At 43.4% G+C, this 26886-nt stretch overlaps 1 protein-coding gene across 15 annotated transcripts in view; it reads right to left on the reverse strand.

Annotated features, from left to right (window-relative positions):
* Positions 1-26886, reverse strand: part of Sox5 (SRY-box transcription factor 5) — a 936665-nt gene that overhangs the window by 91699 nt on the left and 818080 nt on the right. For 10 of the 15 annotated variants that reach the window (XM_040743583.1, XM_040743581.1, XM_040743582.1 and 7 more), the window contains 2 exons: positions 26704-26827; positions 5729-5814 (listed from right to left, as the gene is read on the reverse strand). In XM_040743583.1, coding sequence (XP_040599517.1) covers positions 5729-5814; positions 26704-26827 — 210 coding nt within the window. The remainder of the gene's footprint in view (positions 1-5728; positions 5815-26703; positions 26828-26886) is intronic. The other 5 variants (XM_040743573.1, XM_040743578.1, XM_040743575.1 and 2 more) reach the window with 1 other exon arrangement.

Below are 26886 nucleotides of genomic sequence, written 5' to 3' on the forward strand. Positions count from 1 at the left end.
ATGGAGGGCAGAGGTCATGTAGCTCAGGATAGCCCTTCTGCTTCTAGGTGGAGAGAGAGATGGAAAGAGAAAGAGAGCTCTCCATGAGACCAGAGAGTGAGCAGCTCCGCACATGGGCAGATCCCTCCGGGACTGAGTCCACAGTCTACATAAACATCTGTATCATCTTCGTTAGATGTAGGAGGCATCAGACATAAAGATGGACTTTGCTCTAAGAGGAGGAAATTTTTAAAAAAAATGTAACTGGTATAACGTGTTCATTTTATTGCATTCATAATTGAGATTAACTCATTTTTCTCAAAAATAAAAGTAATATATGATTATGTTTGAAATATTGTAAGTACTCCTAAAAATGTACAGTGAGATCAGTTTTCATATGAAGTACTTTTTTTATTGCTTATGGCAGTAATTGCCAAAGCCACAAAATAATAGTGAAGTTGTAAAATGGTAGTGTCATCTAAGGTATGTCATTTTGACGGTCTTTCAAAGTCATGATGCTCATCTCTGTCCTTCTTTTAATAAAGGCTCTGGTTTTTCTCAGAGTGTTACACAAGTGCACAGACTCATTTGTACAAGGTTATTCCAGAAGAAACCCGGATGCGTAAATCAGGTCAACCAGAAGTGGAAAGAGATCTGTATTGGCTCTAGGTCCTGAAACTATTTGAACTTGGATCTCTGCAAAGCTCACACTCTGTAGTGGACCGCCACCACCACGGTCATTCCCACTGCTCACTGGTTCTAGAAGGCACTTAGAGTAAATTATGGTTACAATTTGATTCTCCAGTTACTAAAGACCAGAAACTCTTTGAGAGAGAAGGAATCCAGAATTGCAAATAAAATGTCCTGGGCATGGTGAAACAGACGCAATGATCTTAAGACTGTGGAATTTGAACTCTGTGCTCAAGCTGTCTTCCCTGTCTAAGGGAACTGCTAATATCTAACACTGCAGGCTGTGACAATAATTGAATGAGCTAGTCCTAGGAAATCCTCGCCTACGACAGTATGAATAATCCCACCAGCAGCAAGCAACATTAGTTGCTATGGCATTTTATTTAAATTGAAACCATTGTATTTGAACCCAAGGGGAGGGACAATATCCTATTTTTGTTTAAGGTTTCTCTCCCCTTCTATCCACGAAGGAGCATAGACTCAGACCAGCGCATGTCTGCCGGGGGTGGGTAACTAACTCCTCACTCGTCCTTCCTGATTCTTCCTCAGCTCAGCATTCCTGTGGCCGTCTCAGGGAGGGTGCTCCTGGACTCACCACTCCTCACCCAGAACAAATAGAAACAGGTCAAACAGTAGCAGAGAGCAAAACAGGTAAATAAGCCCACAAGAATCAACTAATGTTTTTAAAACAGACAGACAAACAGAAGCAGCAGTCGGCACCATCAGCCCTGTAACCATAGGCTCTCTTTCCTAAAACCTGGCTGGAAGAGGTTCTCCACACACGGACCATGTTCCTCTTGTCTCTGACTGTGTCTCATGCTTCCTTTCCCAGCTTCCCACACCATTATATATGTGAAACTCGTGTCTAGGGAGCAGGCTGAAGAGAGACAAAACTGTGCCTATGGCTTTAAGAAGAGACCTTGACCCCCTTGCTCATCGCCCCTACTGGGTTCCATGAGTTTGGCTCAGCGCTTAGACTTGGATCTCTGCTTCTGCCTCCATGAGCTGCTCAGTGGAGGCTCTAAGATGGCGGGTAAGGCAGTCATCAGTCTCACTATAGGTAGCCTCTCCACCATCGCTTAGATTTAGTTGGGGGTCTCCACCATCGCTTAGATTTAGTTGGGGGTCATCCTTGTGGATTCCTGGGAATTTCCCTAGGTCCAGGTTTTCTCGTTCAGTCCGTAATGCTCCCTCTATCAAGATTTCTCTTTCCTTGCTCTCCTTCTATGTTTTTTCCCAACTCGTCCTTCCTGAAGACCATGCTGGGTCTTCCAGAAACAGCTGACCTGAGCAAGTGAGAGCTCACATGCTCTAGACTGACAGCAGGGGAACCTGCATGAGACAGACCTGAATGTGGGCGTCAGTTGAGAGGCCTGGGCAGTCTATGGGGTCACTGGCAGTGGAACCAGTATTTATCCCTACTGCACAGACAGGCTTTTGGAGCCCATTCCCTATGGAGGCATACTCTCTCAACCCAGATATTGGGATTGCAGGGGCGGGGGCGGCTCAGTCCTGCCCCAAATGATGTGACAGACTTTGATATTCTTCCATGGAAGGCCTCACCCTCTTTGAGGAGTGGTTGGGGTGGGGAGGACAGGAGGGAGAGGGGACTGGGATTGGTATGTAAAATAAGATAGTTTTAAATTAAAAAAAATTAAAAATTCTCAGTAAAATATCTGGGCATGAAAAATAACCACTTTAGAGTACCCTAAACCAGAAAGATTTATGCTTTCCCAAAGCATCAGAATTTATTGAATAAAGATAAATTTAGAAGCAAAAAATAAAAGAAAGTAAAAGGAAAAACAAGAGAGAAAGAGAGAGAGAGACAGAGACAGACAGACAGACAGAGAAAGAGAGAGAGAGACAGAGAGAGAGAGATAAGAGAGAGAGGACATTCTTTTTCATCCACCCAAGCGAGGAGGCAGAACTTGGAGACGTCAGACGAAAAGAAAACCCCAAATGCTCTTTCTCCACTGACTGGCTGAGAACTTACAAACCCCAAACCTCACGCAGTAGGAAGACAAGACAGTGCTAAGGAGAACACGGCTGGACAGACTAGGTGTGTGTGCAACAAAGGGGATGATGTGTTCCACTGAGGGTTTCTCGAGTTGGAATGGTTTGATGGAGAACGGTGGGATGCTTGCCGCAAGGTCTGGTACCTTTGCAGCCCACAGAGAGCACAGAAGAGGGCTTCAGGCAGGCTCCATAGGCTGTCTGAGAAGGAGCATGGGGCAGGAAGCAAGGGGCAGAACTCTCCATACCCAAATGGTTGCCGTCAGTGGGGTCAGGTCCCAGGCACCAAGAAGGTGGGACACCTTCATTGACAGACTCACCTACCCAAGATTACTGGGAAACTCCAAATGAATGCCCAATTAGCCCCCACACTCAGCTTCTGTCTGCCCCTCTGCAAGTGTGTGTGCGCCCAAGAAGGAAATGCGTACGTGGCCTCTTTCTTCATGTGTGGTCTCCAGAATTGGGTTTCTGACCTAATATCAGACAGGTGGATGGTGAGATGTGAACCAGACATGTGAGTGGAGTTTCTGGCAGGACCGAAGTCTAAACCCTGGAAGGGAATAAGGAGCCCACGGAAGGCATTGTAAAGAGATGGGCAGTGGGGCCTCACAGATTTCCTGGCAAAGTCTGGAAAGCATTGGAAGTGGTTCCTGTCTTACACTCCCTTCAGGCAGAGCATCTCAGAAGCATTTTCCCCATGGAGGCTGATGTGCTATAGGTGTTAAGACTATAGCTCCTCTCTGTCCCATTGGGGAAGGTCTACAGCGCGGGTGGGGAGCAGATGACGCGTGTCTTTGTAGGTGTGGAGCATGACGAAATCAAGTTGAGGGATTCAGGCTCTGCAGTAAATAGGCCAGAAGCCACCCGGCGACAGCCTAGAAGCCCCGAAACGGCAAGCCTTTGGAATTTGATTACTTGTGAATACCGCCCCCCTGGTTTGTAATTGCAAAATTAAGTTATGTGCACATGCGTACGTAACGACATTTTATGAGTACTCACAGCTTTCTGTGAAGATGTTTTGATAGCCAACTTTCTTACATTACAGTATAATTTCTAGAGTTACAGTTCGGGTTATTTGAGATCCTCACTAAAATTAGAAACTTTAATGGATACACAACCAGCACAACCAGGTACATGGAAACCTTTCACAGGTGGTACGAGGATGCATACCTGAAATTCTTCTAAGAACCAGGTAGGAGGGTTATATGCTCAAGACTAGGCAGCAGTGGGACACATTCAAGAGTAGACTGAGGAACTTAGCAAGACCCCATTATTAAGGGGAAAGAAATGACCCTTGCCCTGCTGCAGATGAAATTATGTTTACAGAAGAGCAAACCTGTTTGGTCTCAAAGACTTCCCTTGTTTCTCTAAATTCTTTAAATCTTGGTAACACCAAAGACATCAGAATGGAAGTCAAACTTAGTTTATATCAAGCATCCTAATATATCCTTACAGAAAAGCAGCTTAGACGCTGAGCCCTGCTACTCTGTGACGGAGAATGGCAGTGAGACTCAGTTGGCACATCATCTTGTGGTCACCTTCTCTCTCCAGCAACTCCCAGCAGGTGGAAACTTTCAACCTGTATCCTAGGTCTCAAAAACTTCTCTCTCCACATTCAAATCTGTGCCCGAGGCTGGTCCTCCTTTCTCTTTCACTTCCCCTATTCTTGTCCCGCCTCTAAAAGACTCTTTTCTTCTGGCTTCATTACAAAAGACGTTTTCTATTGCCTACAGGCATAGATGCTTGTATGTCAGGTAACGTAAGCCATTCTTTGAAAAGGTCACAAAAAATATTTTACCCATCACACATATAGACAATGAGTGTATCTTTCCACATCTTGGTGTCTTATCTATTACAATTTCTTTCCCATACTGTTGTTATTCCCCAGACACCACTGAAAAGGATATCAAGTCTTGTAGTAATATTTTACTGTCCTTGTGGCCCCAACACTTACCAGTGTATTCCTAGCTCAAAGAAACAGCCATAGTATAGTTTTTCCATGGAAAAGGTGAACTAGGAATGGATGCTGTAATCTCTCAGCTTTCACACTAGGTTCTCCTGATGCCAATCTCCAGTCTTCTGACAAATATGTACGTTCATCAGTTGTACCTAGCTCTTGATCAAACGTAAGACTCTATCTAGACTCATACTGTCTATGACAAGTCACAATCATGGATACAATTCCACTGTATGAAGTGTGCCTGCAGGACATATGGCTTTGCATGGTGTGCTTCCCAGGCTTGTAAAACGGGAGATAGAACCTCATATTAGCTTATCGTCTCTTCTCATTAATCGCATAATTCAAAGGCTCACAAGAATGGGCCGTATGGAATGTTTCATGGGGTACCAATCCAGAAACTGAGATAAGAAAAGTTCTCTCTACTAAAATCATATTGATTCTCTTTCCAACCTCAGAGGCATAATTTCTGAAATCGTTTGGACATCTGGTAAGGCTATTGACTTTCCAGGCTGTACTGGAAACATACAATCTGAAGGGCAAAAAAGGTCTCTATTAGGAGGTCAGGATAAAACTCAAGCTCAAATGGACACCTGCTGACTCTGCTCTGCTCTTCTTAGCTTGCTCTAATGATCTGCAGTAAAGCGAGGGGGACAAACGGCTGTGGACACTCTACTAACACCAGGAACTGTCAATGCCTTTAAATGAAACTCTCTTTCAGTTGCCTGGGACCATAGGCGTGGTTAGGAAACCCGGACAGCCTGTTTGTTGTTCGTGGAGACCACTCTATGACAAACTCATGCTGCTCACTACCAAGAGCAACACTGGAGCTGCTCGCCTTGCTAAACCTTACCAGGACATGGCAAAAAAAAAAAAAAAAAAAAAAAAAAATACGGTGAGATTAAGTGCAGAGCCCACAACCAAAATTGGTAGTCATCTTCGAGGGTGGGGATCAGAACAGAAAACAGAAAACAAAGCAGCGGTGGCTGTGTGCCCTAAATCTCAGCCCTCAGTTGTCCTTTGTGCTAACAGCGGCTGTCTTCTGCGTTTACTTAACCCCTACAGTCCCTGAGTTGTCCCCAGACTTACCTGCAGCTGGAGTGGGCCTAAGCCTGGGGTGGCTGCAGCAGCAGCTGCCATGGTGGTTGGGATCAGCTGAACAGGGTAAGGGTCACCTAAGTAAGAGAATAATAGAGGCGTCAGCACCTTTTATCTCCTCTCCACCTGCAAATTAAACTCCTGCATTCACTCTTTCCAAAAGCCTGCCTTTGTGTGCCTGGCTGGGGCCTAATGAAAAGATCCATTGTGCAGCCTTTTACCAACTCTTCACAACCCTGGCTGGGAGAGGAATGCGAATAAAAGGAGCAAGCAATTAAGGCTGAAACCTCATCCTTTTTTCATGATGTATTTAGGAAAATGGGGGGCTGGGGGGTGCGCAGTGCAGAGGCTGTGCTTGGACAGGGACACACACACACACACACACACACACACACACAGACACAGACACAGACACACACGCCACTACAGCCTCGATAGGAGCACAGCAAATCCTTCCTTGCCAACTTTTCAGTCTTACTGTCGAAGGAACTTAACTCACTTTTATTTTAACGAACTAAGCACCAAAGATTTAAACCATTAACCAGTCTTTCGAAGGCTGTATTAAGGCTCGGATTAAAATGATCTCTTTAATGGGTCATGGACAAATTCAGAGTCAAGAAAACACTTCATGCTTGGTCTTTCTTTTCATTTTGACATTATGGAAAACGTTGACATCTTTGTGTTCTGGAGATAAATGCTGACAAAAGTATATTTTAAAGGCAGCAGTCAAATTGATCTTTCAAAACTGTGTCTTTAAAATATGGTTCAAATTAATCTTGTTTTTCTCATCATAGATTCTATAAAAGTTCCGACACTAGAGGTATATACATGGATTATTTTGTGTACTTTTGATGGAGACATAGAAATATTTGTTTGCTTAATAAAACATAAGGTAGATACTCTGCATAGTAGCCATCTATGTGTTAGTAATATAATCAATAATGCACATTAGTTAACCACTGGAAATAGGATATAGCAAGAAATTGAATGAAGTGTCTATAAGAACAAATTTTCTAATATATTAAACTGATTTTAGAAATTGAATGTGTGAAGCCAGGTGTCTATAAACCTCAGGAGCCTGAGGCAGGAGGATCTTCAATTTATGTTCAGTGGGGACTACACAGTGAGAACCTGTCTCAATAAACAAGCAAAAATGAATTCATGCAAGAACCTGTTAAAATATGCATTAGCAATATTAAGATAATTCAGTTTAAAAACATAGAGTATCTGGTAAATAGTAACCACTGCTGTTGGTACTGGAAGGTAAACATTGAAAAAGTCTAGCATAAGCATGGGGGTTTAATTAGGAATGCAGGGAAGTTCAAGTTGTGGGCTTCCAGAGAGGTTCCCTAGTAGCATGCCCACAGTCTCATATCGTCATGTCACCAATTTTCATAATTTTATAGTTCGCTGTGGTTTTTGTGTCATAATAAATATTTTATACTGGAGTGGAGACTTTATATAGGTAATGTTTTGTATTTTTATTGTAAAGATAATTTTCTCGGTTTGTTCCTGTTATTGTGACAAATGGCCTGATAAAAAGCAACTATGAGAATGAAGAGATTATTTGAATTTCAATTCTTGTCTACAGATGTTATGTAGAATCAGGAACCACTGAACAGGCATATCTATGCTGCCCACGTGCCTGTTCAGCTAGTCACATAACATCTGTAGACAATGTAGGGAAAAGGGACCATCCAAAGAAACACACCCTGAGCAGAGCCAAAGAAACACATTTTTGCCCTGCCACCAGAAGCAAAGAAGTGTACCCTGACCCTGAAACCAGTGTCAAAGGAACACACTTTGTCACTGGAATAACAGTCAGTGAAAGAAATGCACCCTGGCCCTAAAATTGGAGCCAAAAGGCTAAAAAGGACCAGAGAAAGAAACACACTTTGGCTCTGGTTTCAGGGACCACTGAACGGGCATATCTATGCTGCCCACTTGCTTGTTCAGCTGGATTTCTCACACAGTTCAGGGCCTTGCTTAGGGAGCGATGCTGCTCGCAATGGGTTGAATGTTCTACAGCGATGGACAGTCGAGACAATCTCCACAGACAGTCACAGGGCAATCTGATTTCAATAATTCCTCAACTGAGACTCTTTCCCCAGATAACATAGGCTGTGTCAAGTTGGCAGTTAAAGTAACAGCAAAGGAGATCACCCCAAATCATATGTTTGCTCCAGGTTTCAAAGAGAAATGGACCTCTGGGGATCTGACCTTCATGGGGTTTATAGTTGATGTGGGCTGGGTAAATTAAAACAGTCTGCTATAAAATACAACATTTAGTAAGGAAATACATAATCCTGTAAACATATATTGGGTTCCCCCAAATCTTGTTTAAGAGAACAAAGAACCCTCTGGAAAAAGTCATGATTAAGTTGACCTTGAATTAGGGGAATTAGGCTGGGGGAAGGTGAGAAAAAGGCATTCTGGGCAGAGAGAGGGTGCTTACAAAGAGCTGACACACGATGGAAGTCTTGTGCAATGTTCTAGGTCCAGGGTGGGCGTGCTACAGAGCGGGTGCTGACACAGAGGTGAACGGGGCTGTGGAGCGCACCAGGTGGTCACCTAATTATTGGGGATTCTGTAAGCAACTATTAAGGCATCTAGGTCTGTCCTGCAGAGGAAAGTGAAGCCCGCGTGTGAAGAAGAGAAGCGACTAAGATGCCTTAGCTAGCAAGCGGGAGCCACAGAAGCAGACTTCTGGTTAGCAGGTGACCAGGCGTGGTACGGGGAGAACACAACATCTGAGGGAGGACAACAGACAAGGGTGTTGGCTGTTTCCGTGACAAGGCAGGGACTGGTCAAGGGTGACTTCCAGACTTTCCACCACAGACGCTGACAGAAGACAGGGTCGATCTGGGCTCATGACAGGGACAAGGAATACGATTGCCACGCCAGAGTAGGACACTGAGGGAGTCACGTGAAGGAGTAGGAAAATCTGGTTTGGATATTTGTGTTCCGAGCTCGGAGAGAGGTAAGCATCCGTCTAAACCTGAAGCTATGTGCCTTGATTGCATCAGCTATGAGGAAGTACAGCTGAAAACAAATCCCCAAATAAACAGGTGCCAGGATTGGTGTAGATTAAGCTCTAGGATCTAAGGAACATTGAGGCCCCTGTAAACTTTAAGAACAAGTGTGCGATGGTTGGTTTTAATTGTTAATATGATCTGGGAAGAAATTCTCAGAGAGACATGAGAGAGAGAGAGAGAGAGAGAGAGAGAGAGAGAGAGAGAGAGAGAGAGAGAGAGAGAGAGAGAGAGAGAGAGAGAGAGAGAGAGCTGGCCTGTCGGGCAGGGTGGTTGCTATTATCTCAGTACCTTTAACTAATGCTCTAAGAGTCAGCCTAAAATGTGGACTGCACTGCACCACATTCTCTCTGCCCTTGACTGTGGGGCTGATTAGTTGATTCAAGCACCCACCACCTTGACTGCCCTGCCATGGTACACCATGGAATCGTGAGCTAAGGTAAACTCCCCCAAGCTGGCTTTGCTAGGGGATGTTATCACAGCAACAGTGAGCGACAGGAAGACACTGGGCAAACGGTTGACGGACAGCGAAGGGAGGCTTATGGTAAGGTGAGGCCTGCAGAAATGGGGCAGGACAGGGGACTCACTGGAGGGAAGCTAGGGAAAACTGACCTGGAATGAACGTGGCAAGGTAAGGAGAGGAGAAAGGGAACTGGGAACGGGCTCCCAAAAGCCAGTTGCCGCCGGCCGGCAGAACTTCTGCGTGACCAGGGAGGTTTCATCTTTAAAGAGTCAAGCGCATGCAAACATTATAGCAGGCTCGACCGCTAGTGAGGAACTCCTGTAAAGACAGGACGGACATGAGACAAGGGGACAGGCAGATGATGTCGTACGCTTGGGTCTGCTACCATTTGGTATTATTCATTGCTTAATCTATGTGACGCCAATTCAATGGAGGGAAGCTGGAATGTTTAAAATTGAAACTCGTTTGTACAAACTAGGGAAAATGGTAAATATTATAATTGTGTGGTTATTAGAATCGATCATGTAAATGCCTACAACACTGTAATTCATTTGTACCCCTCGTTTAATGAACACAATCTTAAAATTAACTGAAACGCTCATGTACAGGCTCTGGTGCTCTTCACAGTGATAATTCATTTATATAATTTACTTCCCCTGTTGTAAATTAATCAATTAATAAGCACTTGCTATATCCACCATGTGATTAGGAATCTGCCGGGTGCTGTGGGAGACATACACAATGAAATTAAACAAATCTGGTCTCTAGTCATTGCACATTAATCTCTCCTACCCAGGAGCACGTGTGAGCTTCACAGGCCATTGCTGAGTGGTATAGGAGTTAAAGGCGGTGGCTTCTAGGCTTTAAAGATTAGTTAAAGGGGGGGATAGGAGATTTTGTGGCTTTGCTGGCTTTCAGGTGGCAGGGGCTCAAGGGACAAAAAGCAGTCCTTGAAACCTGTATCAGAACCTGAGTGTGATGCTCAGACTGGGAACGGAAATGCAGCCTAACTGGTGATCCATGGAAGAGAGCAGAGATGAGACACATTTTCATTCTCTATCACCAAAGAGATTTGGATACAGGTACATGAAGGCAGCAGATGAGAAAGGAGCATTTGTCCATGATGGTGGGCAGATCCTGCTTGTAATTCTAGCAGCTGTGAGGCAGAGGCAGAGGCAGAGGAGGCAGAGGCAGAGGCAGAGGCAGGGGCAGGGGCATGGGCAGAGGCAGAGGCAGAAAGAATATCAAGTCTAGGACGGCCTGGGTGATACAGTGAATTCCAGTCCAGTCTGAGCTACACAGAAAGATCCTGTCACAAAAAAGAAAGAAAGAAAAAGGAGATAGAAATGCAGATCTAATGATATCACTCAGGAGATTAAGTGACAGGTGGACTTGTGACCTAGATCTCAGAAACTCAAGCTCTCAATGCATTTGGATAGGACTGCACGCTTGCAAAGGTGGTTTGGATTTCTCTGTCACTAACGACTAAAGAGTAATAAAGTTATCTGTATATGTAAAGGTCAAAAGTTGAGATCTAATCCAGTCTGTAACATTTTCTTGAAAAAGTACATACCAGAATATTACCATTTCCATTCCCTATGTTCATGACCATATCCACAGCTACCTTTCCTTGTGTCTGTGTATAAACAGCATTGTGCGCACATCACACGGGCACATGTCTAAACGTATGGATACGTGTGAAGTAGTCATAGGCAGCAAGCAGTTGTGTGTGCGTGTGTTCTACGGGTCGAATTAGTTGTGTGGCCACTGACGATGTAATAAAGCCCTAACGTGCCGCACCTCGCTGTGGCTTGGCCTGGGTTTGCAGAGGTGAATAAATTAATTCTTAATTAAGGAAACTCAGAATGTATCTTTATAAACATGCCATGCTCTGAAGAGGACATGGGTATCCCATGAGAATTCATAAATGGTAAATCAAAAATCAGAAGCTACCAGAGCAGGATAATCTTGTAGAAAGAAATACTGTCACTCATTCAAGCCATCCCTCAATGAACTGACCCAAGAAAATAGTGGCGTATTTTGTAAATACCTTATGAGGAACATATTGAATAGCAGATAATGGAAAATTCTGACTTTTAAAGTCCAATCATGTATGTTATTCAAATTGACTTTCAACCATTTAAAAGTAATTTCTTTTATTCCTTTCTCAGCTTTTAACCATTTGAACAGTTTTTCCCTCAACCGTTCCAAAGTTAATTTTCTTATTTCAAGTCCAAGACTGGAAAATTCTAGCTCAAAATAAAAAATTTTTATTAGGTTGAAAAATACACCAAGGCCTAGCTTCCTTCACTGTGGGTCACAACCCCACGTGGGGTCAGGCATTTGAGTTTGGGGGGTTGTAAGAAAGTAGGCAAGGGTAAAAGGGTTCTCAAGACAAAATGCCCAAAATTAATTCAGCATCAACATTTAAGGAACCTGCCGTCATGTACTATATCATGGGGTCTCATAGCAACCTTGCGTCTGACTACATAGAATCGGCACCAAAACACCACACCTGACCCCTCACACCACACCTGACCCCTCACACAACACCTGACCCCTCACACCACATGTGGCCCACCTTGGCTGGAAACATTTCAGATTAGCCTCCAGGCTATAGCATGCTACAGATTTCAGCATTTTTATTCTATATACAAAAATTTAGTTTGTCTCTCATGGAAAATAATGGTTTAATTTTTTAAAACAATGACTTTCAGTATTTCCTTACTGTCATCCCTCAGCATGTCTAACATTAGTGTATTTTGGGTTAAATTAGATTATTTGAGTTTTATAACGTGCCTTTTGATTTGCTGACTTGAGTTTCATATCAAAGAATTATTAGGTGACTTTTAACTTGGGATTAGGATGGAAGTTTCAACAATTTCATTTTAAAATATTTTATTTATGTGTATATATATATATATATATATATATATATATATATATATATATATATATATGTGTGTGTGTGCGCCTGCCCAAGCACCATGAGCATGCAGATGCCTCCAGAGGCCAGAAGGGGGCACCGGATCCTCTGGAACTGGATTTAGAGATGGCTGTGAGCCACCTGGTGTAGGTGCTGGGAACCAAACCCAGGTCAGGCAAGAGTGGTGAGTGCTTGAACTACAGAGCCATCTGGCCAGCCCTAAACACTCTTCAGCCACTTTATATCCTAGTTACATAAAGTGCTGTTCTCAGCCATGGAGGACCCTGAAAAATGCGGAAGATGGTCTACACCCTATAGTATGGATATTCAGCCAAGATTTGATGCTTTAAAAAATACTACGCACACTTATATTATTCACCTACAAGTTTGCTCTGGTGCTTACCAAGTGACAAAGTTGCATGTATAGCATAGAATTACTTTAAAATAAAAATTTGTTATTGTTTATTATCAGTAAATCTTTCATTTGTATGCCTTATTTTATATACCTGTTATTTCTGGGGTGATGTCAACACTTCCTGGATGTTAGAGGCTCATGAGTGGAAAGAGTAAAGACTAACATGCCTGCTACAAGAGGTTGTTAGTCATTGACGTCACCACAGCCAACATTACAGTGTATCTGTGAAGGCCAATGCTGAGGCTGGTGTTAAACCCTGCAGAAGCCTTGCTGATTGTGTTGAGTTTCAATAGTGAGAAGTGACATTTCACCCATCTCTAGTTATGTTACATGGCTACGCTATATAGAGGACAGAAAAACAGTTTTTCCAAACAGGGTGATTTAGCTAAGGGCTTTGAGAACTGGTTGTGGCCTTTGCCAGGGTCAGGTAAAGCAGTCAGCAGCTTCCCGACCTGAAGCAGAGGCTGCTGAAACCACCAACTTCACTGAAACACAGTGGTAAATACTTCATCAGCCTGTGGCTTTCACTGTATCTTTGTTTTGCTTCCCTGACAACACCAGAATTCTTTTTCTAGGTGCCAGGAAATAAGAACTAAACACCCACACGCACGCATACATGCACATATACACATGCTTGCACACACATATGCATGCACATACATATGCACACATGCACATGCATACATACAAGTGCACATGTACTCACAGTCATACACACACAAACAAACATGCACACATTGAGGTCCTTGTCCTGCTGGCATTTGTTATCAAATGAGGGAACAATCAAGTGAACACATGTAAACTGACCGAGAACTGAAGGTATTCTAGGAACTTCAAGGTAAATACTTAGCCTGGGAAGAGACTAGCAAGAGGGAGATGGTTGGTTTGCGTATTCCCAGACAACGGCTATTTTCACTGAGAGATTACACTTCAGGGCCCTGCAGCACCTACCTCCCATGTCTCTGTCTGCAAGAGCATACAGCAGCCTCCACCACTTCCTAGAACAGATTGAGCACCTTCTCAGATATGCACGGAGCACACCCTGCTCTTCTCTAACTTTCAGATGAAGAGCTCCGTAGGAGCCTGAGACAAAATGAGGTTTACCAGGACACTGTAGAAGGGGGCTGAGAAGGAAGCTGTTGCTTTGATCCATCCCAAAGGCTGCTGGGAGAATGAGCAGTCAGCATTGCCTGCTTGTGAGGCCCTGCCACTCACTAGGCAGTGCATACACCGTTCGTGCTCCTAGATTTGTTACCACATCTACGGGTACATCCTTCTCTATATGACCCAGTGCAGGCAGGAAACGGTGAGCCGTGTGATCACGTAGTAAGCAGAACTCAAAGCTCACAGAGCCTTGCATTTTACTCTGCTGACAGTGGTAGGTCAGTGGCTGATACTCTAAGCAGGGTAGTGACACAGCCGGATTTGTGTTCCTGATAGATCAATTTTGTGACTAGAGAGAGATCGATTGGAAGAGGGAGAAGCGAGACAAAGAGACACGTTAAACCCATAGCAGTAAATCCAGTGGGAAATGATAATGGCCTGAACTAATCCGGATGGAACAGGAGAGGAAGGGGCAGCCCCTGCAGCGAGCTTAGGCACCAATTAATTGGCAGAAAAGAGACATAAGAAAATAGAGGAGAGAACCACAGGTGAGCTTTCCATTTTATTTTGGTGTATACTTCAGGAAATAAATCCCATTTTCCTCAAAATTCCCTATTCTCCCACTGGTTTTTAAGTGTGTGTAGCTAATATTTACTGTGTGTTAGGTTCAGTTTGGACCATTCTACATATATTATATATGTATGTGTTTTATATAACATATATATAATATCTATATAAAACTATGTGTACATATATACACAGATACACATACATGTGTTTATACTTAATCTTTACTGTGAGATTAAGAAATTGGGAACATAATCTAACTGTGGCATTTATCTTTTAAGATTTATTTCATATTTTTGTGTATACATGTTTATGTGTCTGTTTATGACATGAATTTAAGGTACACAATCTGGGGCTGGATACAGGTGTTTGTATGTGCATCCGTATGTACATATATTTGTATACATATGTGTGTGTGTGTGTGTGTGATCTTCACAAATCAGTAAGAGATACGATACGTTTAAAATCCATTTAGGAAGATCTCAAAACTGAAAATAATATCATCAACTTTCTTTATATAATAAAAAGGATTACTTTAGAGAGTTTCACAGACTAATTTAAAAACATATAGTTCAACTTTCATAATGGACGGATTGCTTAATGCTCATTTTACTAACATGTATCAGGTATAGCTATGTGTAGACACTGTAACATAAAAGCATAATCCTTGCTGGCATGATGCTTTCACTTATAAAACTGACCCAGGTAAGCATGGAAAGTAAAAGCCATGAATATCAGTTGGTTAGCTGGAGTGCATGCCTGGAATCCTAGCAGCAGGTAGCATATACAGCAAAACTACCTCCCCAGCGAGAACTATACAATGAGGCTGTTTGAAATACAGTTTGTATGATACTTAAAGCATCCCCAGAAGTTGGTGTGTTGAAACCGAGTCTTCACTGTGAAGGATTAAGTAGTTGGAAACACAGTATAACAGTGGTGTTAATTTCTTAAGGTTTAGTTCCTTTTGGTGTGAGTGGGCATGTATCTATGTGTGTTTATTGCAGGCATATAAGGGCACGTAAGACAGTCAGAAGAGGTCGGATTCCCTGAAGCTGGACTGGCAGGTGTTTCTGGGTGCCAGGAACTGAACTCGTGTCCTACTCAGTCCACTGAAGTAACCAGCAAGACCATTTTACTGCTGAGCTGTATTTCCAGCCTTGTAACTGTAGTGTTTAGACTAGAGTTGGAGGCCTCATGACTGAATGCCAGGGAATTTAGGAGACAGGGATCCTGTTTATCATGACTCTTGGTATCATGTTATGCGCCATAATACATCTTCAGATAAGAGGGCAATTTTCTGATGCTTTCCTTTGACCACGGAACTCTAGAAGCATGAGTCAAATTAACCCTGTGTTCTCCATGACTTTTCCTTCTCTGTGATGCTGCACTGTTAGGAACTGAGAGTGGACTAATAATGGTAGCAATAGGCAGAAGGAGGAGGAGGAGAAGGAGGAGGAGGAGAAGGAGGAGGAGGAGGAGAAGGAGGAGGAGAAGAAGGAGGAGGAGGAGGAGGAGGAGAAGGAGGATTTTATATAAGCTGGGAATGCCTGGGAAAGACACCATGCTTTTCTTACTAAATATTACATTTTAGGTCCTAACACACAGCATATAGCCAATAAATATGTATTATATTATATATATCATAAATGAATAATTATTGAGTGCTGTCACAAGGGCCCATGGAAACTCAGTGGAGAATGTATTTCTTTGGTAAGTGACTTGCATCTGGGAGACAAGTTGAAAGAGTTGTAGTTTTACCAGGGTGTGGATGAGTAGATGGGTGGGTGTATGGATGTATGGATGAGTACATAGAAGAATGAATGTGTGTATGTATGAGTGGGTGGATGGATAAGTGGATGGGTGGGTGAGTGGATGGATGGATGAGTAGATGTATGGATGAGTGGATAGAAGAATGAATGGATGGATTGATGGATGGATCGATGGATGGATGAATAAGTGGATAGGGTAGGTGGATTGATGGGAGGGTGGACAAATGGAATGATGTGTGTGTAGGAAGACATGGGGTATATGAATGAATAAATGAATGTATAAATGGATAGATGGATAGATGGAAATATAGATGCATAGATGCCTTATATGACCTCAACCAAGGTTTTAGTTCTTCAGTTATTTGACAGTATCTTCATAGTAAGCTGTAAAATATTTCCTTGAATAAGTCTCAGGTCCTTAAATGACTCCCTTGTACTGTCATGTCTTAGACTTCCCCTTGTCATACTATGTACGGTCAGGTATACCGTATTCTATCTTTTGATTTCTGTGTAAGAATGTGCCTCCACCACATCAAGTGTTTAATTGCTTTCATCACTCAAGATTGGACATAGAGATCAATCCCCACCCTCAGAACCATTCCTGGGTATGTTTTCACTCATTGGTTTGGATGAATTCCCTTCCAAACACTTCCTTTCAAATGTTAGGCATATTAACAACATATTGGTATTGTTTACATCATCATCATGGGTGACCCACCATGCAGGGTTATCGAAAACAAGGTACCCAGAAAACAAGGCAGCCTTCCTTGGCACCCTCTCTTATCTTCCCCACCCCAGCTCTGTTTTGCTCAGGGTGGCTTACAACTCTTCAGCAATCTTCTCCTTCAGCCCTCAAAGTGCTAGGCTAACAGGGACCAGTCCTGCTCATGCCTAACTAGCATTAACTTGCCATACCTCTGGAGGCTGGGAACCCTGAAAGCAAGGGGTTGACAAATTTTGTATCTAATGACAGACTGTTTATCATTTCATAAATGCTACTCATAGAAACCATCCACAGAAGAGGCAAAGCAGTTTTCCCAATCTTTATTCCTAAGGATTTCACTGTCATGACCTAACCATTGTCCTGAAGGCTCTAGTTCCCAAAAGAATCACCCCGGAGCACAGGAATTGCAGCATGTGAGCTTTTGGTGGACACAGAAACTCAGACTAGAGTAATTCAATTCTTCCCAGCTAGATTATGGGCACAGCAAAAGCAGGGACTGTGTTTTACACACCTTTAAATACTCACTACCTGGCATAGTGCCTGACTCCTTTAACACATTTTATAATGAACGAATGAGTGAGTGAATGAATGAATGAGTGAGTGAATGGAGAGTTTATTTATTTATGAAGCTAATCAAATGTCTAGAACTAGAGCTGTCACTTGGTGGATCCAAAGTTTAGGGTTGAATGAAAGAAACATATTATGAGCAAACAATTCTGCAAATAAGAAACAGATTGCTTTTTATACAGTGTTTCATTCAGACAAACTCAGTGTTTGGCTTCCTATAGAAAACAATAACAGATAGTGGAGAAGGGTGGAGGCCTAGGTCATACAGAGAAGGGTATGGGGTGCCCCTCAGGCCTAAAGAGCTTGTCTACACAAGGCACCCTGGCTTCAATTCTCCACACCACATTCTCAAAAAGAATCTAAAAGAAAGAAAAGATTCATTTTCTGTGACATATTTTCAGGGAACAATTATACTCCTTTTATACTCCATAACCTGTCTTTTCTAGATCTTTATTTTAAAAGAATTTAGATCAGTGAGTCGGCTCAGAGGGTAGAGGGGTTTGCCACAAAGTCTGAAAACTTGAGACTAATCGGTGCCTGAGAAGAGAACCAACTGCTGTAAGTTGTCTTCACACACACACACACACACACACACACACACACACACACTCACACACACACACCACTAAATATGATGGTTTTAAGTAAATAGTATTGTTTCCAAAGTGTTACAGTATTCTTTTCATTGCAAGTTTGTAATTATCATTTTATTAAAGTGTCTGAGTACATCCAAAGCCATACTGGAAAATATTTCATACAAAGGTATGACAAGTTATCCTTCTCCCCTGTGATAGTCTTCTGCCAGTATACTCTGTAATCCCAGAAAGCTTAAGTGTGACTCTTCATACCAGTAAGAATAGCTGTACTTTCATCCTCTTTGTATTTATTTATTCTTTACTGGTGGTTTTTAAGAGTTTTTTTTTTTGTTTTAGCTCTGCACATACGGGTGCTTACAGTGCCCATGAAACCCAGAAGATGGTTTTAGAGATTATGGAATTGAGTTAAAGAAGGTTAAGGGCCACCATCTGGGTGCTGAGAATCAAACCCAGAACTTCTAAAAGAGCAGCCAGTGAGCCATCTCTCCAGCCCAGAACTCTTAGGTATATAACAGCTATCCTCAAACAGCTTGCTGAACCCAGGCACAGAGAAGCAGAAAGTCTTTCTCAATGCAGAAACTGGATCCGCCTTTAAAATTTTGCTACAATAGTGTAACATGATTTAGTGTGAAAATTGTTATGAGACACGGTAATATTTTGTATTAACTCCCACCAAATGGTAAGGAATGAATGCAAATATTCTTAGTGAATTTTATTTGAGAAAGTAAAATACATTAGGCCTTGTTTAACTCTGCAGATGTTTAAAAAGAAGACACTGTGTGATAATGGCTGGCTCTTAACTGCCCTGTCACAGGCTAATACTTTTTCACTAGGAGGTTTTCTTTTAATAAAATATAGTTTTATGACTTTTTAATGTAGCGTGGCAAATGAAAACTTTATCCTATTTAATAGTTACCTCGATAGCTAGTTTAGAAAGAGATTAATTTATGAATACTTCAGGAAATACCCCTCAGAGCAGACAGACGTTTCTGCATATAAATGGCAAAACACTTGTTTTCCCTTCAACTCTTGGGTCATAATTGGAGAATTCCAGTGTGAATGGAAATCCTGGATTAATCATCTGAGGAACTTTGGTATCTCAGAAAAGGGGACAATGAATCAAAGGAGGCTCCTCCTACCTCTGAGATCCAGCATTACTGCAGAGGCATCATTTAAAGGACTGAACAGTAACTCACGTTAAGCTGCACAGAGGGGCACATTCATTAACTAATTGCTTCCACAACCAGACCTATATTACAATATATGCCGACATCCCGCCTCTGTGTCTTGTGGAAATGGAATGGCATAGAGAAAATGGATCTAGTGTGATTACAATATTAAGAGGTAGCAATTTGGAAGAAAGGAATTCTTTTGAGTCAATTGAGACAAAATCAAATTTTCTTTTTTTTGCTTTCATCCCAGACTTGTCCTTAAGGTTTAGCATGCAATTAAATTGTTTACATTTCTTACAGTCATTCTGTTGTTCAGCCAGGTCAGTCATCTCATTTCTTGGGTTGTGCCCAGAGTCTGTGGTCTTCAGGTGTCATGGCTTGCATGGAAATGTCCCTCAGAGGTTCGTGTGGCCTACTGGCCTCCAGTTTGGAAGGCTGTGGAACTGTTAGGAGGTGGCCCTGAGGGACGCTGGTCACTCTGCCTCCAGACAGAAACAATGTGGGTGCCTGTGCTAGTTTGGATGTGTTTGGCCCCCAAAGCTCACAGGGCGTGGTGCTATTAGGAGGTGTGGCCTTGTTGGAGGAAGCTTAGTCTTGTTGGAGGTGGATAGATGTGACACACTCCTTTAATCCACATCTTGAGGCTGGAAGGCGAGCCTTTAATCTGGGCCACATCTTTTGGAGGAAGCGTGTCACTGTGGGGGCAGGCTTTGAGGTTTCATATACTCAGGGAACCACTTAGTGAGTCAACTGACTTCCTGCTGCCTCCTGGTCAAAATGCAAGCAGTACCACATCTGCCTTCACACTGCCATGCATCCCGTCATGATGAAAATGCACTGAGTCTCTGGAACTGTGAGCCACTACCTCAATTCAATGCTGGCTTTGTGGAGTTGCCATGGCCATGGGTGTCTCATCACAACGATAAAAACCCTCGCTAAGACAGTGCCCATCCCAGGCTTCCAGCATCATCCCTTCCCACCAGGACGGACCGCCTCCCTTCTTCCACTGTAGGCACAGAAAACTCTGCCTCTCTCAGATTGCTTCCTGTCAGACATTGGCCACAGGGATGGAGATGTAAGCAAGGCAGCGGGGATGAAGAGGTTGGTGGTAAATACATCTGGGAAGCCTCCTAGCCTACAAGACTCTAAATGGCCGTTTCCATACACCTGGGAGTGATGTAATAGAATCTCCCACTTCCAACACAGCACAACTGTACCCTGCAGCCTGGAAGAGATGGACTTGCTTAGGCCGTGACCTAGAGAATGAGTGAGAAGTTTTTCATTCTGATGGTCTTTATTGTGAAGCTTGGGTCACCCCACCCAATATTGAGTTGTGACGTGTTACAATGACAATGATTTGTCTTCTTTAGAAGTAGCTATTTTTGATTACAAATGAAGTAGCTGGTACAGGCTTCCCTCTGATGGCCCAAATGTTGGAAAAGTGAAGGCACACAAGGAAAATGATAACACACCCTAAGACCCCGAGAGAAGGTGGTGTCATAAAGTCAGCAGAAACAGAGGGTGAGGACACCACACCCAGCATTCGCAGGTGCCTCTCCTTGCCTCTAGGATCAGAATCACTCCTAGCTGGGGCTCGCCCAGGCAGAGGAAGAGAACAGAGTTTGTAGATGTGGTAGAATTGCGATGGGAATCACCTCTTTCTAAACTCATGTTTATCTCTATTTACGTGTCCTGGTGAGCACATGACCTATGTATGTGGATGCCCACAAAGGACAAAAGAAGGCATCAGGTCATCTGGAGATGAAGTCACAAGTGGCTATGAGTCACCAACACGTGTACTGGGGATCAACTAGGGTCTTCTGGAAGAGCAGTGGTGCTTTTAACCTCCAGACCGTCGCTCCAGCTCCATGGTCTGTTGCACCCTTAACTTTTACTGCTTTCTTTATTACTACCAAGTCTGAGATGTTTTCTGCTACCATTTTTTCACGTGTCTGTCTCTACTTGTCTGTTTATTATGCCCATTGAAGCAGTTATGCGATTTTTCTTTTTCTTTCTTCCTTTTTTTTATTTTTGAAACTGTATTTAGTCACTCTTGGCCCTATGAAAGCAGAGATGCATCCACATACTCTCCTTGCATTTAAGCACATCGACTAATTTTTCAGAAATGTGCTAAATAAAATAGCCATATAGTGATTGGAATACTTAATTGCCTTATGAGATTAGTTCAAATAAATAGAAGTTGATAAGCCAAGCTTAATAAACCTAGAATATGCTGTATTTGCTCATCAGTTTTCTGAACAGTGTTTCCTCTTCCAATAAGAAAGGAAACACTCAGCTAATTAGTTCCTCATACGCCACAATAAAATTAATGTTTAGGAATTAAATACCACCAACTTCCCCAGGCTAACTTGTTGACATGTTCTGTTTCTAGTTAACGCCACATGTTGCCTTGCTTGATGTGAGTCTGTGTGGGTTCCATTGTGTCTCTCTGGTGCACAGGGCCCATGAGCCAGCATTTAGAAGACCACATGCTAATTTATGATTTAACAGCGTCCTCAGTGTCAGATGACGCACAGGTCATAGGCAATCAGTGTCCAAGCAATCACCAAAGCACAAACCCAAACCCATCCATGTGATGCACATTTATTAAAACCAGCAGAAGGGGAGAGCAGAATGATCAAAATTGCAGGCCCCATGTCTATCAGCAGAGGAAGGGAGAGCAAATCGCATCTTAAAGCTTCTCTATTGTGTTAAAATGATTGTGATTAATTTTTCTCCCTGGACCCCCTAATTCTCTGCCTTCCCTAAATTTTATAAGTTAAAGCCTTCGGGGGAGTCTGGTTTAATTGCTGAGTTTGAAAGTGTTTATTCCTGTAAAGAGTCATTTTGAGCCAGCCAGGGCAGCATGTGTCTATAACAGGGGAAGCTTGTCCTGCAGATAGGAGCAAAATCAGAGGGAGGGAGACATCACACTTATTCACACACAGGAAACACACACAGAAAGAAGAGGAAGTGGGGGGAAGCTGTGGATTCTCAAAGCCCACCCGTGGTGATGTATTCCTTCAATCAAGGTTCCGCCTCCGAAAGTTTCCATAACTGTCTTAAACAGCTCCACCCACGTGCGTGCCTATGGGGGACACTTCCTCTCCAAACCACCACACTTGCTGGAGGGGAAACAGACCAGCAGAATTGGAACCTCATTCCACTTCCAAGCTCTGCCACTCCAAGTGCTTATACTTTGCTGTTGCCTATCTGGGACTGGGCCGATTTTGACAAAACAAACACAAGAGAAAACCCGCAGGGAAGAATCAACTGGTATAGATCTATGAATCGATTAACCTCACAACAGTGTACATGGTTCTCTAAGTTTTGTTGGAGTAAGTTTTGCCACTTTGTGTTCATGAAAGCTTCCTGGTTAAAAAAAATGAGAGGGGACAACAGAATTAAAACAACAAAAGCCACAATGTACACACCACACTGGGTGGAAAGTTCTGGAACCTTCCCAAGTTAAGGCACTTCCAGTGACATAATCATTTTAATGTCACCCTCACGAGAAAAGAAAAATATACAACCACTCACCCTTATTAAGTAGAAAAGTTCACACAACGTAAACATGAAAGTTTGCAAAGTACCAGAGAGATGCCTCTATATTTTCTATGAATTGTTAAAATACCCAGCATGGCCCCTGGGAGTTAACCAGGACCACCCTGAGGTCCTTGGCTTGGGAAGTTGGGTTCTTGTCCATCTATCAGGGAGACTCTATGTCAATTGTCATATGACACACTCAATTCACACCTTGCGCTAACCGATCAAGCCAGCTCTTTTCCAAGTTATTTTTATACGATGCATAAAAAAATGTTCTTTTATGGAATTCTGACGTTTCTCAAGATTTTATTATTTCCCTGTAAAACGCCTCTCTGTCAAAATTTCCAATGCTTGTGACTGTTAGAGTTGTAGGGTTGGAAATGCTGGGCACAAACAGAGAGAAGGGGCAGAGGGTTAAAGCTGCCAGTGAGTGAGTCATCTGTTTCTCCCAATTCTGTGTCTAAGCCACTTGCTGCAGAGACCGGGGGTCTCCTGAACATCAACAGCTAGAAGCCTGGCACAGAGGGAAGGGCCCAGAGACAGAGACAGCAGCACAGCAAACCTCAAGCCTTCAGCAGTCCGTCTCAAACACACCCCCCCAGCGGAGAGTGTTGGGACACACCAACACACGCACACGCATGCACACGCGCGCGCCCGCACACACACACACACACACACACACACACACACACACACACTCCACGTTTACATCCTCCCTTTAGGGTAGGATTGGTTTTCTAAGGCAAACAACTATGGGGGGGGATTGTCTTCCTCCCAACATAAAGTATTTCTTCAGGTGCCAAAGGTACTTAAACTTTTATTTGAAAATAGGAGCTCGGCAGAAGCTTCCCAGTTCGTGGGCTGAATTTTTTGTTTTTTACTTAACAAGTTAGGGCTCTACTCAGAAGGCAGTGTCCTTACACTTCTGAGCCACTTGGAGTGATTGAACTAAATTGTCTGTGTGCCCACTTGACTTATATTTCAGAACCAACATCTTGGGTACCTTGCATTCCAAACTTATTTAATGGGTCGTCATGATTATTTTCTGTTTCCAATGAGCTAGTGCTGCCAGAAATAAATTAGGCTTGAAATTTTAAGTTACATCTTATAAATTTATTTTTCACATTGCAGCCTGCTTAAGCATTGAGACAGTACTAACAAGTTTTAAAAAAATAACTGTTATTTGACTTAGTTTTATTCCCTTAAGTGTATTGGGTAAGACTGAGTTGAGCTACCAAAACAGTGTTTTTATCTGCCTCTTTCAAACCCAGGTCTCCTCTCTCTTGTAAGACAGCATTTAATTTACTAATCCATCATTATTTGTAGCTGAGTATGGAGATTCACACCTCTAATCCTGAGGTGCCATAGGTTGAGGCAGGAGAGCTTGGGCTACAGGGGTGAGGCTCTGTCTACAGTCATCCAAAACAATAATCAACAAAATGCCGTTATTTCTACCTCCACAGACGTTTATAAGTATTTTCTTTTAGGTCTCAAGAAATAAGCAGGAAAATGAGTAACTAGGCATGGATTCGTGAAGACGTGTATTTTTTGTGCCCAAGCAGACTGTTGGAGAGTGTTATCAGCACTTGCATGGCTGCGAACTGACACAGACTCGCGGGTGAGCATGCAGGGGAATACCCTTTGATGTTCCCGTGCATGCTCAGAGGTCCCTGGCTACTTAGCTATGCTGCCATCGGTCTGCGCTGTGCACCCTTGCAGACAGAGCTGTGTGACACTGTGTTTGTCTACTCCGTGGCAGCCACACTTTTATCGTTATTTTCGAAACGGGAACAATGCCTCTGTGCTCCAACCAGAAGCCTCTTTTCCTCCAAATAAGGGTGTGCTGACTCCGGCTGCACTGGCCAGGTTCCTCGGCATGTGCCTACTGCAAACTCTTCTGAGTTCCACATTTCAGCACCTGAACCAATCCCAGCCCCAGGTTCCCCACGCAGCTTTGGAGCCACAGGGTTTGTGGGTGGACCAGTGACTGTCACCGAGAACCTCATCATACCACTCAAAGCTACTGCTGTACACAGGCATCAGGCTGACAGCCACAAAGAAGCGGGCTGAGGATGGGGGAGCCGGCTTCATTTTGTGCCCCCCCCCCCCCATTTCCTTTCTTGCTATGTGATTGGTGGAGAGGTGGAGTGACATTGTAGACTGTTTATCACACCCGCCCAGCTCCTCCTTGAGGCTTGCCCCAAGAACCTGGGTGTCAACAAGGGTAGGCCACTTTCTTTCACAACCCACTTCTGCTAAGTTCCAGAGTCTGGCAAGGTGCCAAGCTGAAGTTGGCCAGCAGCAGTCAAAGCTTTGTTCTATTTTATTTCCAAGGTAACTGAAAAAGTGGAATCGCTTATAACTTAAGCACTGAAGGCATGACTAGCCAACAGTTAAAATACCAACCATTTTCACAAAGGAAAACTTGGTTTGATCCATGACACATTGTGGCCCGACAAACTCAACTCGCTGGTTGTAAAGGGGGGCGGGGGTGGTTCCTGCCCTTGCCTGGGTCTATAGTCATTCTACTGTTCACTGTCAGAATGTTTTTCTCTTCTGCAAAATATGCAGTGAATTTGTGTTGTTTTAGTAAGCTGGATTATAAAAACATAAACAAACAAAAAACAAAACCACATTTGCCACATTTATTTCAAGCGAGGAGCAATTCTTCAGGCAAACAGAAAACCAAAGATCCTTTATACTTAAAAAGGCACAGCTTTAAGGTAACAATCGAATACAAAATTCCATCCTGAGAAAGCAAATTGTTCTGAGAAGTTTAAATCCTTAGAATATAGCCCTTAGTTGTTCTTATTCAAAGGAGTTATTCTGTGTCTGGATTAAATGATGATCTATAAAAATTAGGACTGTGCGTTTGTATTGTGAAATTGATAAATCAAGGGTCCTGGATGGAAATAAAATGTGCTGCCTCATTTGAAAACATCGGAAAACAAAGTCAAGAGGAATAGCTGCCAAAGGAGTAAACAGCTACCTAGGGAGGTGCCTGGAGTAGGGACTTTTCCAGTCTAGACTTGAGCTGTGACATTTAGTTTAAGAATCTCTACACAACTTGACTAGAAATTCATTCTAATTTTCCTGCTAGACGATGCTTTGCATTTTTCTCATCTGTGATTTTAACGCTTAGTTCTAGTCTTTAAATCTTTATATTACATGGAACAGTCGGGAAATCACAGAAGGGCCAGGGGAAAGGGGACCATGCACAGGCCCAGGAAATCACCCCTGACGTGAGTTGGAGGAGGGTCATCACACCAGGGAGAGTGACCCATTCTGGTGAGAGGCCAGCATCCAGAAAGAGTATGCACTGGTCTAAGAACTAAGAAGTTCAGAGGAATTGTTGAGTGCTGGTTATGTCCCTGCTGCCATACAAAGTATACACAAGAGGCAAGGAAGGGAGGGTCTCCGCGAGATACCTGACGGGCTGCCTTCCACGGAGGCGGGAGTGTGAGGCCAGAAGTCCACAGTCAGCCATCAAGGAGAAAATGGGAAGTGAGGTTGGGCTGTAGCCCCCTCACGGTCCAACCCCAGCGAGTCACGTTATTCACAGGGTGACTCAGCGTCTCTCTCCACCTTAAAGATCCTGTAACTTTCTCAAACACCACGACCAGTGTGGGAGCAGACACTGTACAGACACGCAAGCCTATGACAACTGTCTCACAGTCCATCCATTACCGGCCGTTACTACTACGCAAAGGACTCCAAGGTCCCAATTTTTTTAATATACAGAATTCAGTTAGCCTACTACTGTACAATGAAAAAACTATAGGATAGTATCTATGGGGAAAAATTAAAACCCAAGTTATGTTCATATTTTAGCATACAATGGAAACAGAAGGCACAAAAGCCAGGTGTAGAGGAAGAATGCTGGCCTTCGAAGCACAGGAATGAGGTACGCACTCACGGACACCAACAAAACCCCTTCCCACCCGGCGGTTGCATTTTATCTCTAAAATAAATGCGCTGAGTGAAGGGACACGTTTCCTGAGGTTGGTGTGGTGGCTACACTCAATGGTCCAGCTGGGAGCCACATCCTCCACCCACTCGGGAATGAATAGCTCGGTGGTACTTACTGCACCCAGCCTTGTAGCTGAAACCGGGAGGAAGGAGGAATCCTTGTTGGGCAGCTGCAGCGAGGGTCCGCTGGTCAGGAGGGAACACGGGGATCATCAATGGCGGCAGCTGACCTTGGACCTGCTGAACGTGAGAGAGTGAATCAAAGAAAAGCAGCCATGGCGCCCCGCAATCTGCCCCCA

This window comes from Mesocricetus auratus, unplaced genomic scaffold (assembly GCF_017639785.1).
Source record: "Mesocricetus auratus isolate SY011 unplaced genomic scaffold, BCM_Maur_2.0 Super-Scaffold_100001, whole genome shotgun sequence".
NCBI lineage: Eukaryota > Metazoa > Chordata > Mammalia > Rodentia > Cricetidae > Mesocricetus > Mesocricetus auratus.